The following is a 13,697-nucleotide window of genomic DNA, read 5'->3' on the forward strand; positions in this document are numbered from 1 at the left end:
AGAGAGACGGAGGGAGACAGAGAGAGAGACGCAGAGAGAGAGACAGAGAGAGACAGACGGAGAGAGACAGAGAGAGACAGAGAGAGAGACGCAGAGAGAGAGACAGAGAGAGACAGACGGAGAGAGACAGAGAGAGACAGAGAGAGAGACGCAGAGAGAGACTGAGAGAGCAATTGTTCTGAGAGCTCGCCTAGTTTTGATCCGGTGACCCGGAGGGCATCACGTCTGCAGCCTGCCCCTGGAGTCAGCTCGGAGAGCCCTGTTCGAGGTTGTCCTTGGAGAATGACTGCTCCCCCTCCCTCCCTCGCAGGCACCCGAAGGTGAGCTGTCCCCCTGCCAGGCTCACCGCTGTCCTCAACACCTCAAAGAAAAAGGTTCATATAAACGTCACACCGTCTGCTCGTGGGCAAAGTGGAAACCACATCCGTCAGACATGGATCGCCAGCCTCCGGATCGCCACTCCCCCGTTCGCTACTCCGGATCGTCACCCTCTGGACCGCCAGCCTCCGGATCGCCAGCTTCCGGATCGCCAGCCTCCGGATCGTCACCCTCCGGATCGCCAGCCTCCGGATCGCCAGCTTCCGGATCGCCAGCCTCCGGATCGTCACCCTCTGGACCGCCAGCCTCCGGATCGCCAGCTTCCGGATCGCCAGCCTCCGGATCGTCACCCTCCGGATCGCCAGCCTCCGGATCGCCAGCTTCCGGATTGCCAGCCTCCGGATCGTCACCCTCTGGATCGCCACTCCCCGGATCGTCACCCTCTGGATCGTCACCCTCCGGATCGCCACCCCGGATCGCCACCCTATGCCTAACAGTGCAACCGTTTGGTGTCCTAAATAATCCGGGAGTTGCAATGTCGGAATGTCATCTCTCTCCCCTGCGGAAAACCCCCCCAACAATGTTCAGCCGTCAAGCCCGGCGGAATCCGTGTTGCTCCCAGCGTCGTCGCAGCCTTCAGTCATTCCTGTCCGTAGTTTGGCAGAGGGCGTGCAGATCGGGGAGGCCAGGGGAATCTGGGAGGCGGGCGCTGGCCATGGAGAGTTTGCCACCGAGCGCCCTTCCTCCCAGCGTCCCTACCCCCATCCCAGGTTACAAATCCGTCACTTTATTCTCCACCAATGCAGCCACCTGCTGCAGACGGTAACACAGTTGTGATTTCTGAGCGATCGGGTCACCTTCCAGAGCTATCATGATCTGAAAGGCAGAGAGAGAGGGAGAGAGGTAAGTTGGGGTTTGCGGGCGGGGATAGATCTGATTGGGGTGCTCTTTCAGAGGGCTGGCACAGACCCGAGGGGCCAACAGGCCTCCACCAGCACTCGAGGGAATCTACGGCGAGCGAAAGAGGAGGCAAGCGAACAAACGGATCCCTCCCCTGGAGACAAGCAGAAAGAAGATTCTCCCAAAGATTCCTCGATCACTGCGTCAACAGGATATAGGCCGGCGGTAACGGGACTCAGGCCGGCGGTAACGGGACTCAGGCCGGCGGTAACGGGACTCAGGCCGGCGGTAACGGGACACAGGCCGGCGGTAACGGGACTCAGGCCGGCGGTAACGGGACTCAGGCCGGCGGTAACGGGACTCAGGCCGGCGGTAACGGGATACAGGCCGGCGGTAACGGGACACAGGCCGGCGGTAACGGGACACAGGCCGGCGGTAACGGGACTCAGGCCGGCGGTAACGGGACTCAGGCCGGCGGTAACGGGACTCAGGCCGCGGTAACGGGACACAGGCCGGCGGTAACGGGACTCAGGCCGGCGGTAACGGGACTCAGGCCGGCGGTAACGGGACTCAGGCCGGCGGTAACGGGACACAGGCCGGCGGTAACGGGACACAGGCCGGCGGTAACGGGACACAGGCCGGCGGTAACGGGACTCAGGCCGGCGGTAACGGGACTCAGGCCGGCGGTAACGGGACTCAGGCCGGCGGTAACGGGACACAGGCCGGCGGTAACGGGATACAGGCCGGCGGTAACGGGACTCAGGCCGGCGGTAACAGGATACAGGCCGGCGGTAACGGGATACAGGCCGGCGGTAACGGGATACAGGTCGTCGGTAACGGGATACAGGCCGGCGGTAACGGGACTCAGGCCGGCGGTAACGGGACTCAGGCCGGCGGTAACGGGACTCAGGCCGGCGGTAACGGGACACAGGCCGGCGGTAACGGGATACAGGCCGGCGGTAACGGGACTCAGGCCGGCGGTAACGGGACTCAGGCCGGCAGTAACGGGACTCAGGCCGGCGGTAACGGGACTCAGGCCGGCGGTAACGGGACTCAGGCCGGCGGTAACGGGACTCAGGCCGGTGGTAACGGGACTCAGGCCGCGGTAACGGGACTCAGGCCGGCGGTAACGGGACACAGGCCGGCGGTAACGGGACTCAGGCCGGCGGTAACGGGACTCAGGCCGGCGGTAACGGGATACAGGCCGGCGGTAACGGGATACAGGCCGTCGGTAACGGGACTCAGGCAGGCGGTAACGGGACTCAGGACGGCGGTAACGGGATACAGGCCGGCGGTAACGGGACTCAGGCCGGCGGTAACGGGATACAGGCCGGCGGTAACGGGACTCAGGCCGGCGGTAACGGGATACAGGCCGGCGGTAACGGGATACAGGCCGGCGGTAACGGGACTCAGGACGGCGGTAACGGGACTCAGGACGGCGGTAACGGGATACAGGCCGGCGGTAACGGGATACAGGCCGGCGGTAACGGGATACAGGCCGGCGGTAACGGGATACAGGCCGGCGGTAACGGGACTCAGGCCGGCGGTGACGGGATACAGGCCGGCGGTAACGGGACTCAGGACGGCGGTAACGGGACTCAGGCCGGCGGTAACGGGACTCAGGCCGGCGGTAACGGGATACAGGCCGGCGGTAACGGGACTCAGGCCGGCGGTAACGGGACTCAGGCCGGCGGTAACGGGACTCAGGACGGCGGTAACGGGACTCAGGCCGGCGGTAACGGGATACAGGCCGGCGGTAACGGGACTCAGGACGGCGGTAACGGGACTCAGGCCGGTGGTAACGGGATACAGGCCGGCGGTAACGGGATACAGGCCGGCGGTAACGGGACTCAGGACGGCGGTAACGGGACTCAGGCCGGTGGTAACGGGATACAGGCCGGCGGTAACGGGATACAGGCCGGCGGTAATGGGACTCAGGCCGGCGGTAACGGGACTCAGGCCGGCGGTAACGGGACTCAGGCCGGCGGTAACGGGACACAGGCCGTCGGTAACGGGATACAGGCCGGCGGTAACGGGATACAGGCCGGCGGTAACGGGATACAGGCCGGCGGTAACGGGATACAGGCCGGCGGTAACGGGATACAGGCCGGCGGTAACGGGATACAGGCCGGCGGGTAACGGGATACAGGCCGGCGGTAACGGGACACAGGCCTGCGGTAACGGGATACAGGCCGGCGGTAACGGGATACAGGCCGGCGGTAACGGGATACAGGCCGGCGCGGTAACGGGATACAGGCCGGCGGTAACGGGACTCAGGCCAGCGGTAACGGGACTCAGGCCGGCGGTAACGGGACTCAGGCCGGCGGTAACGGGATACAGGCCGGCGGTAACGGACTCAGGCCGGCGGTAACGGGATCCAGGCCGGCGGTAACGGACTCAGGATGGCGGTAACGGGACTCAGGCCGGCGGTAACGGGATACAGGCCGGCGGGTAACGGGACTCAGGCCGGCGGTAACGGGATACAGGCCGGCGGGTAACGGGACTCAGGCCGGCGGTAACGGGACTCAGGCCGGCGGTAACGGGACACAGGCCGGCGGTAACGGGACTCAGCCCGGCGGTAACGGGACTCAGGCCGGCGGTAACGGGACTCAGGCCGGCGGTAACGGGATACAGGCCGGCGGTAACGGGACTCAGGCCGGCGGTAACGGGATACAGGCCGGCGGTAACGGGACTCAGGCCGGCGGTAACGGGACTCAGGCCGGCGGTAACGGGACACAGGCCGGCGGTAACGGGACTTAGGCCGGCGGTAACGGGACTCAGGGCCGGCGGGTAACGGGATACAGGCCGGCGGTAACGGGACTCAGGCCGGCGGTAACGGGATACAGGCCGGCGGTAACGGGATACAGGCCGGCGGTAACGGGACTCAGGCCGGCGGTAACGGGATACAGGCCGGCGGTAACGGGATACAGGCCGGCGGTAACGGGATACAGGCCGGCGGTAACGGGACTCAGGCCGGCGGTAACGGGACTCAGGCCGGCGGTAACGGGATACAGGCCGGCGGGTAACGGGATACAGGCCGGTGGTAACGGGACACAGGCCGGCGGTAACGGGACTCAGGCCGGCGGTAACGGGACTCAGGCCGGCGGTAACGGGATACAGGGCCGGCGGTAACGGGACACAGGCCGGCGGGAACGGGATACAGGCCGGCGGTAATGGGATACAGGCCGGCGGTAACGGGACTCAGGCCGGCGGTAACGGGACTCAGGCCGGCGGTAATGGGATACAGGCCGGCGGGTAACGGGACTCAGGCCGGCGGTAACGGGAAACAGGCCACGGTAACGGGACTCAGGCCGGCGGTAACGGGACTCAGGCCGGCGGTAACGGGACACAGGCCGGCGGTAACGGGACTCAGGCCGGCGGTAACGGGACTCAGGCCGGCGGTAACGGGACACAGGCCGGCGGTAACGGGACTCAGGCCGGCGGTAACGGGATACAGGCCGGCGGTAACGGGACTCAGGCCGGCGGTAACGGGACTCAGGCCGGCGGTAACGGGATACAGGCCGGCGGGTAACGGGATACAGGCCGGCGGTAACGGGATACAGGCCGGCGGTAACGGGATACAGGCCGGCGGTAACGGGACTCAGGCCGGCGGTAACGGGACTCAGGCCGGCGGTAACGGGATACAGGCCGGCGGTAACGGGACACAGGCCGGCGGTAACGGGGACTCAGGCCGGCGGTAACGGGACTCAGGCCGGCGGTAACGGGATACAGGCCGGCGGTAACGGGACACAGGCAGGCGGTAACGGGATACAGGCCGGCGGTAACGGGATACAGGCCGGCGGTAACGGGACTCAGGCCGGCGGGTAACGGGACTCAGGCCGGCGGTAACGGGATACAGGCCGGCGGTAACGGGTCTCAGGCCGGCGGTAACGGGATATAGGCCGGCGGTAACGGGACTCAGGCCGGCGGTAATGGGACTCAGGCCGGCGGTAATGGGACTCAGGCGGGCGGTAACGGGACACAGGCCGGCGGTAATGGGACTCAGGCCGGCGGTAACGGGATACAGGCCGGCGGTAACGGGACTCAGGCCGGCGGTAACGGGACTCAGGCCGGCGGTAACGGGACTCAGGCCGGGGTTAACGGGATACAGGCCGCGGTAACGGGATACAGGCCTGCGGTAACAAGACTCAGGCCGGCGGTAACAGGACTCAGGCCGGCGGTAACGGGATACAGGCCGGCGGTAACGGGACACAGGCCGGCGGTAACGGGATACAGGCCGGCGGTAACGGGACACAGGCCGGCGGTAACGGGACTCAGGCCGGCGGTAACGGGACTCAGGCCGGCGGTAACGGGACTCAGGCCGGCGGTAACGGGATACAGGCCGGCGGTAACGGGACACAGGCCGGCGGTAACGGGATACAGGCCGGCGGTAACGGGACACAGGCCGGCGGTAACGGGATACAGGCCGGCGGTAACGGGATACAGGCCGGCGGTAACGGGACACAGGCCGGCGGTAACGGGATACAGGCCGGCGGTAACGGGACTCAGGCCGGCGGTAACGGGACTCAGGCCGGCGGTAACGGCACTCAGGCCGGCGGTAACGGGACTCAGGCCGGCGGTAACGGGACTCAGGCCGGCGGTAACGGGACACAGGCCGGCGGTAATGGGACTCAGGCCGGCGGTAACGGGACTCAGGCCGGCGGTAACGGGACTCAGGCCGGCGGTAACGGGACTCAGGCCGGCGGTAACGGGACTCAGGCCGGCGGTAACGGGACACAGGCCGGCGGCAACGGGATACAGGCAGGCGGTAACGGGACTCAGGCCGGCGGTAACGGGACTCAGGCCGGCGGTAACTGACTCAGGCCGGCGGTAACGGGATACAGGCCGGCGGTAACGGGACTCAGGCCGGCGGTAACGGGATACAGGCCGGCGGTAACGGGTCTCAGGCCGGCGGTAACGGGACTCAGGCCGGCGGTAACGGAATACAGGCCGGCGGTAACGGGACTCAGACCGGCGGTGACGGGATACAGGCCGGCGGTAACGGGACTCAGGCCGGCGGTAACGGGACTCAGGCCGGCGGTAACGGGACACAGGCCGGCGGTAACGGGATACAGGCCGGCGGTAACAGGATACAGGCCGGCGGTAACAGGATACAGGCCGGCGGTAACGGGATACAGGCCGGCGGCAACGGGATACAGGCCGGCGGTAACAGGATACAGGCCGGCGGTAACAGGATACAGGCCGGCGGTAACAGGATACAGGCCGGCGGTAACGGGATACAGGCCGGCGGTAACGGGACACAGGCCGGCGGTAACGGGATACAGGCCGGCGGTAACAGGATACAGGCCGCGGTAACGGGACACAGGCCGGCGGTAACGGGATACAGGCCGGCGGTAACGGGATACAGGCCGGCGGTAACGGGACACAGGCCGGCGGTAACGGGACTCAGGCCGGCGGTAACGGGATACAGGCCGGCGGTAACAGGATACAGGCCGGCGGTAACGGGATACAGGCCGGCGGTAACGGGATACAGGCCGGCGGTAACGGGACACAGGCTGGCGGTAACGGGATACAGGCCGGCGGTAACGGGATACAGGCCGGCGGTAACGGGATACAGGCCGGCGGTAACGGGACACAGGCCGGCGGTAACGGGACTCAGGCCGGCGGTAACGGGATACAGGCCGGCGGTAACGGGATACAGGCCGCGGTAACGGGACACAGGCCGGCGGTAACGGGATACAGGCCGGCGGTAACGGGACTCAGGCCGGCGGTAACGGGACTCAGGCCGGCGGTAACGGGATACAGGCCGGCGGTAACGGGATACAGGCCGGCGGTAACGGGACTCAGGCCGGCGGTAACGGGACTCAGGCCGGCGGTAACGGGACTCAGGCCGGCGGTAACGGGATACAGGCCGCCGGTAACGGGATACAGGCCGGCGGTAACGGGATACAGGCCGGCGGTAACGGGATACAGGCCGGCGGTAACGGGATACAGGCCGGCGGTAACGGGATACAGGCCGGCGGTAACGGGATACAGGCTGGCGGTAACGGGACTCAGGCCGGCGGTAACGGGACTCAGGCCGGCGGTAACGGGATACAGGCCGGCGGTAACGGGATACAGGCCGGCGGTAACGGGACACAGGCCGGCGGTAACGGGACTCAGGCCGGCGGTAACGGGATACAGGCCGGCGGTAACGGGATACAGGTCGGCGGTAACGGGATACAGGCCGGCGGTAACGGGACAAAGGCCGGCGGTAACGGGACTCAGGCCGGCGGTAACGGGATACAGGCCGGCGGTAACAGGATACAGGCCGCGGTAACGGGACACAGGCTGGCGGTAATGGGACTCAGGCCGGCGGTAACGGGACACAGGCCGGCGGTAATGGGACTCAGGCCGGCGGTAACGGGATACAGGCCGGCGGTAACGGGATACAGGCCGGCGGTAATGGGACTCAGGCCGGCGGTAATGGGACTCAGGCCGGCGGTAACGGGACACAGGCCGGCGGTAACGGGACTCAGGCCGGCGGTAACGGGATACAGGCCGGCGGTAACGGGACTCAGGCCGGCGGTAACGGGACTCAGGCCAGCGGTAACGGGACTCAGGCCGGCGGTAACGGGATACAGGCCGGCGGTAACGGGATACAGGCCGGCGGTAACGGGACTCAGGCCGGCGGTAACGGGACTCAGGCCGGCGGTAACGGGATACAGGCCGCCGGTAACGGGATACAGGCCGGCGGTAACGGGATACAGGCCGGCGGTAACGGGATACAGGCCGGCGGTAACGGGATACAGGCCGGCGGTAACGGGACTCAGGCCGGCGGTAACGGGATACAGGCCGGCGGTAACGGGATACAGGCCGGCGGTAACGGGACACAGGCCGGCGGTAACGGGACTCAGGCCGGCGGTAACGGGACACAGGCCGGCGGTAACGGGATACAGGCCGGCGGTAACGGGATACAGGCCGGCGGTAACGGGACAAAGGCCGGCGGTAACGGGACTCAGGCCGGCGGTAACGGGATACAGGCCGGCGGTAACAGGATACAGGCCGCGGTAACGGGACACAGGCTGGCGGTAAGGGGACACAGGCTGGCGGTAACGGGATACAGGCCGGCGGTAACGGGATACAGGCCGCGGTAACGGGACACAGGCTGGCGGTAACGGGATACAGGCCGGCGGTAACGGGACACAGGCCGGCGGTAACGGGATACAGGCCGGCGGTAACGGGACACAGGCCGGCGGTAACGGGACTCAGGCCGGCGGTAACGGGATACAGGCCGGCGGTAACGGGACACAGGCCGGCGGTAACGGGACACAGGCCGGCGGTAACGGGACACAGGCCGGCGGTAACGGGACTCAGGCCGGCGGTAACGGGATACAGGCCGGCGGTAACGGGACACAGGCCGGCGGTAACGGGACTCAGGCCGGCGGTAACGGGACTCAGGCCGGCGGTAACGGGACTCAGGCCGGCGGTAACGGGATACAGGCCGGCGGTAACGGGATACAGGCCGGCGGACCGGGACACAGGCCGGCGGTAACGGGACACAGGCCGGCGGTAACGGGACTCAGGCCGGCGGTAACGGGACTCAGGCCGGCGGTAACGGGATACAGGCCGGCGGTAACGGGACTCAGGCCGGCGGTAACGGGACTCAGGCCGGCGGTAACGGGACTCAGGCCGGCGGTAACGGGACACAGGCCGGTGGTAATGGGACTCAGGCCGGCGGTAACGGGACTCAGGCCGGCGGTAACGGGACTCAGGCCGGCGGTAACGGGACTCAGGCCGGCGGTAACGGGACTCAGGCCGGCGGTAATGGGACACAGGCCGGCGGTAACGGGACTCAGGCCGGCGGTAACGGGACTCAGGCCGGCGGTAACGGGACACAGGCCGGCGGCAACGGGATACAGGCCGGCGGTAACGGGACTCAGGCCGGCGGTAACGGGACTCAGGCCGGCGGTAACGGGACTCAGGCCGGCGGTAACGGGACACAGGCCGGCGGTAACAGGATACAGGCCGCGGTAACGGGACACAGGCTGGCGGTAACGGGATACAGGCCGGCGGTAACGGGATACAGGCCGGCGGTAACGGGATACAGGCCGGCGGTAACGGGACACAGGCCGGCGGTAACGGGACTCAGGCCGGCGGTAACGGGATACAGGCCGGCGGTAACGGGACACAGGCCGGCGGTAACGGGACTCAGGCCGGCGGTAACGGGATACAGGCCGGCGGTAACGGGATACAGGCCGGCGGTAACGGGACTCAGGCCGGCGGTAACGGGACTCAGGCCAGCGGTAACGGGACTCAGGCCGGCGGTAACGGGATACAGGCCGGCGGTAACGGGATACAGGCCGGCGGTAACGGGACTCAGGCCGGCGGTAACGGGACTCAGGCCGGCGGTAACGGGATACAGGCCGCCGGTAACGGGATACAGGCCGGCGGTAACGGGATACAGGCCGGCGGTAACGGGATACAGGCCGGCGGTAACGGGATACAGGCCGGCGGTAACGGGATACAGGCCGGCGGTAACGGGACTCAGGCCGGCGGTAACGGGACTCAGGCCGGCGGTAACGGGATACAGGCCGGCGGTAACGGGACACAGGCCGGCGGTAACGGGACACAGGCCGGCGGTAACGGGACTCAGGCCGGCGGTAACGGGACACAGGCCGGCGGTAACGGGATACAGGCCGGCGGTAACGGGATACAGGCCGGCGGTAACGGGACAAAGGCCGGCGGTAACGGGACTCAGGCCGGCGGTAACGGGATACAGGCCGGCGGTAACAGGATACAGGCCGCGGTAACGGGACACAGGCTGGCGGTAACGGGATACAGGCCGGCGGTAACGGGACACAGGCCGGCGGTAACGGGATACAGGCCGGCGGTAACGGGACACAGGCCGGCGGTAACGGGACTCAGGCCGGCGGTAACGGGATACAGGCCGGCGGTAACGGGACACAGGCCGGCGGTAACGGGATACAGGCCGGCGGTAACGGGACACAGGCCGGCGGTAACGGGACTCAGGCCGGCGGTAACGGGATACAGGCCGGCGGTAACGGGACACAGGCCGGCGGTAACGGGACTCAGGCCGGCGGTAACGGGACTCAGGCCGGCGGTAACGGGACTCAGGCCGGCGGTAACGGGATACAGGCCGGCGGTAACGGGATACAGGCCGGCGGACCGGGACACAGGCCGGCGGTAACGGGACACAGGCCGGCGGTAACGGGACTCAGGCCGGCGGTAACGGGACTCAGGCCGGCGGTAACGGGATACAGGCCGGCGGTAACGGGACTCAGGCCGGCGGTAACGGGACTCAGGCCGGCGGTAACGGGATACAGGCCGGCGGTAACGGGACTCAGGCCGGCGGTAACGGGACTCAGGCCGGCGGTAACGGGACTCAGGCCGGCGGTAACGGGACTCAGGCCGGCGGTAACGGGACTCAGGCCGGCGGTAACGGGACACAGGCCTGCGGTAACGGGACTCAGGCCGGCGGTAAACGGGATACAGGCCGGCGGTAACGGGACACAGGCCGGCGGTAACGGGACACAGGCCGGCGGTAACGGGATACAGGCCGGCGGTAACGGGACTCAGGCCGGCGGTAACGGGATGCAGGCCGGAGGTAACGGGATACAGGCCGGCGGTAACGGGATACAGGCCGGCGGTAACGGGACACAGGCCGGCGGTAACGGGACTCAGGCCGGCGGTAACGGGATACAGGCCGGCGGTAACGGGACTCAGGCCGGCGGTAATGGGATACAGGCCTGCGGTAACGGGACTCAGGCCGGCGGTAACGGGACTCAGGCCGGCGGTAACGGGACACAGGCCGGCGGTAACGGGATACAGGCCGGCGGTAACGGGACTCAGGCCGGCGGTAACGGGATACAGGCCGGCGGTAACGGGATACAGGCCGGCGGTAACGGGACTCAGGCCGGCGGTAACGGGACACAGGCCGGCGGTAACGGGACTCAGGCCGGCGGTAACGGGACTCAGGCCGGCGGTAACGGGATACAGGCCGGCGGTAACGGGACTCAGGCCGGCGGTAACGGGACTCAGGCCGGCGGTAACGGGACTCAGGCCGGCGGTAACGGGATACAGGCCACGGTAACGGGATACAGGCCGGCGGTAACGGGACTCAGGACGGCGGTAACGGGACACAGGCCGGCGGTAATGGGACACAGGCCGGCGGTAACGGGACTCAGGCCGGCGGTAACGGGACACAGGCCGGCGGTAACGGGACTCAGGCCGGCGGTAACGGGACACAGGCCGGCAGTAACGGGATACAGGCCACGGTAACGGGATACAGGCCGGCGGTAACGGGATACAGGCCGCGGTAACGGGATACAGGTCGGCGGTAACGGGATACAGGCCACGGTAACGGGACTCAGGCCGGCGGTAACGGGACTCAGGCCGGCGGTAACGGGACACAGGCCGGCGGTAACGGGACACAGGCCGGCGGTAACGGGATACAGGCCGGCGGTAACGGGACACAGGCCGGCGGTAACGGGACACAGGCCGGCGGTAACGGGACTCAGGCCGGCGGTAACGGGACTCAGGCCGGCGGTAACGGGACACAGGCCGGCGGTAACGGGATACAGGCCGCGGTAACGGGACTCAGGCCGGCGGTAACGGGACTCAGGCCGGCGGTAACGGGACTCAGGCCGGCGGTAACGGGACACAGGCCGGCGGTAACGGGACTCAGGCCGGCGGTAACGGGACTCAGGCCGGCGGTAACGGGACACAGGCCGGCGGTAACGGGACACAGGCCGGCGGTAACGGGACACAGGCCGGCGGTAACGGGACTCAGGCCGGCGGTAACGGGACTCAGGCCGGCGGTAACGGGACTCAGGCCGGCGGTAACGGGACTCAGGCCGGCGGTAACGGGACTCAGGCCGGCGGTAACGGGATACAGGCCGGCGGTAACGGGATACAGGCCTGCGGTAACGGGACTCAGGCCGGCGGTAACGGGATACAGGCCGGCGGTAACGGGACACAGGCCGGCGGTAACGGGACTCAGGCCGGCGGTAACGGGACACAGGCCGGCGGTAACTGGATACAGGCCGGCGGTAATGGGACTCAGGCCGGCGGTAACGGGACTCAGGCCGGCGGTATCAGGATACAGGCCGGCGGTAACGGGACTCAGGCCGGCGGTAACGGGACTCAGGCCGGCGGTAACGGGACTCAGGCCAGCGGTAACGGGATATAGGCCGGCGGTAACGGGATACAGGCCGGCGGTAACGGGACTCAGGCCGGCGGTAACGGGACTCAGGCCGGCGGTAACGGGATACAGGCCGGCGGTAACGGGATACAGGCCGGCGGTAACGGGATACAGGCCGGCGGTAACGGGACTCAAGCCGGCGGTAACGGGACACAGGCCGGCGGTAACGGGATACAGGCCGGCGGTAACGGGTCTCAGGCCGGCGGTAAGGGGACTCAGGCCGGCGGTGACGGGACTCAGGCCGGCGGTGACGGGACTCAGGCCGGCGGTAATGGGACTCAGACCGGCGGTAACGGGACTCAGGCCGGCGGTAACGGGACTCAGGCCGGCGGTAACGGGATAGAGGCCGGCGGTAACGGGATACAGGCCGCGGTAACGGGACTCAGGCCGGCGTAAACGGGACTCAGGCCGGCGTTAACGGGACTCAGGCCGGCGGTAACGGGACACAGGCCGGCGGTTACGGGACTCAGGCCGGCGGTAACGGGATACAGGCCGCGGTAACGGGACTCAGGCCGGCGGTAACGGGACTCAGGCCGGCGGTAACGGGACTCAGGCCGGCGGTAACGGGACTCAGGCCGGCGGTAACGGGACACAGGCCGGCGGTAATGGGATACAGGCCGCGGTAACGGGACACAGGCCGGCGGTAACGGGATACAGGCCGTCGGTAACGGGATACAGGCCGGCGGTAACGGGACACAGGCCGGCGGTAACGGGACTCAGGCCGGCGGTAACGGGACTCAGGCCGGCGGTAACGGGACACAGGCCGGCGGTAACGGGATACAGGCCGCGGTAACGGGACTCAGGCCGGCGGTAACGGGACTCAGGCCGGCGGTAACGGGACTCAGGCCGGCGGTAACGGGACACAGGCCGGCGGTAACGGGACTCAGGCCGGCGGTAACGGGACTCAGGCCGGCGGTAACGGGACACAGGCCGGCGGTAACGGGACACAGGCCGGCGGTAACGGGATACAGGCCGGCGGTAACGGGACTCAGGCCGGCGGTAACGGGACTCAGGCCGGCGGTAACGGGACTCAGGCCGGCGGTAACGGGACTCAGGCCGGCGGTAACGGGATACAGGCCGGCGGTAACGGGATACAGGCCTGCGGTAACGGGACTCAGGCCGGCGGTAACGGGATACAGGCCGGCGGTAACGGGACACAGGCCGGCGGTAACGGGACTCAGGCCGGCGGTAACGGGACACAGGCCGGCGGTAACAGGATACAGGCCGGCGGTAATGGGACTCAGGCCGGCGGTAACGGGACTCAGGCCGGCGGTAACAGGATACAGGCCGGCGGTAACGGGACTCAGGCCGGCGG

At 68.0% G+C, this 13,697-nt stretch overlaps 1 protein-coding gene across 1 annotated transcript in view; it reads right to left on the reverse strand.

Annotated features, from left to right (window-relative positions):
* Positions 1-6: 6 nt before the first annotated feature.
* Positions 7-13,697, reverse strand: part of LOC140398890 (plexin-B1-like) — a 124,703-nt gene continuing 111,012 nt past the window's right edge. The window contains exon 18 of the mRNA XM_072487843.1: positions 7-1,194. Coding sequence (XP_072343944.1) covers positions 1,090-1,194 — 105 coding nt within the window. The 3' untranslated portion in view covers positions 7-1,089. The remainder of the gene's footprint in view (positions 1,195-13,697) is intronic.

This window comes from Scyliorhinus torazame, chromosome 22, assembly GCF_047496885.1.
Source record: "Scyliorhinus torazame isolate Kashiwa2021f chromosome 22, sScyTor2.1, whole genome shotgun sequence".
In the NCBI taxonomy this organism is placed as follows: domain Eukaryota; kingdom Metazoa; phylum Chordata; class Chondrichthyes; order Carcharhiniformes; family Scyliorhinidae; genus Scyliorhinus; species Scyliorhinus torazame.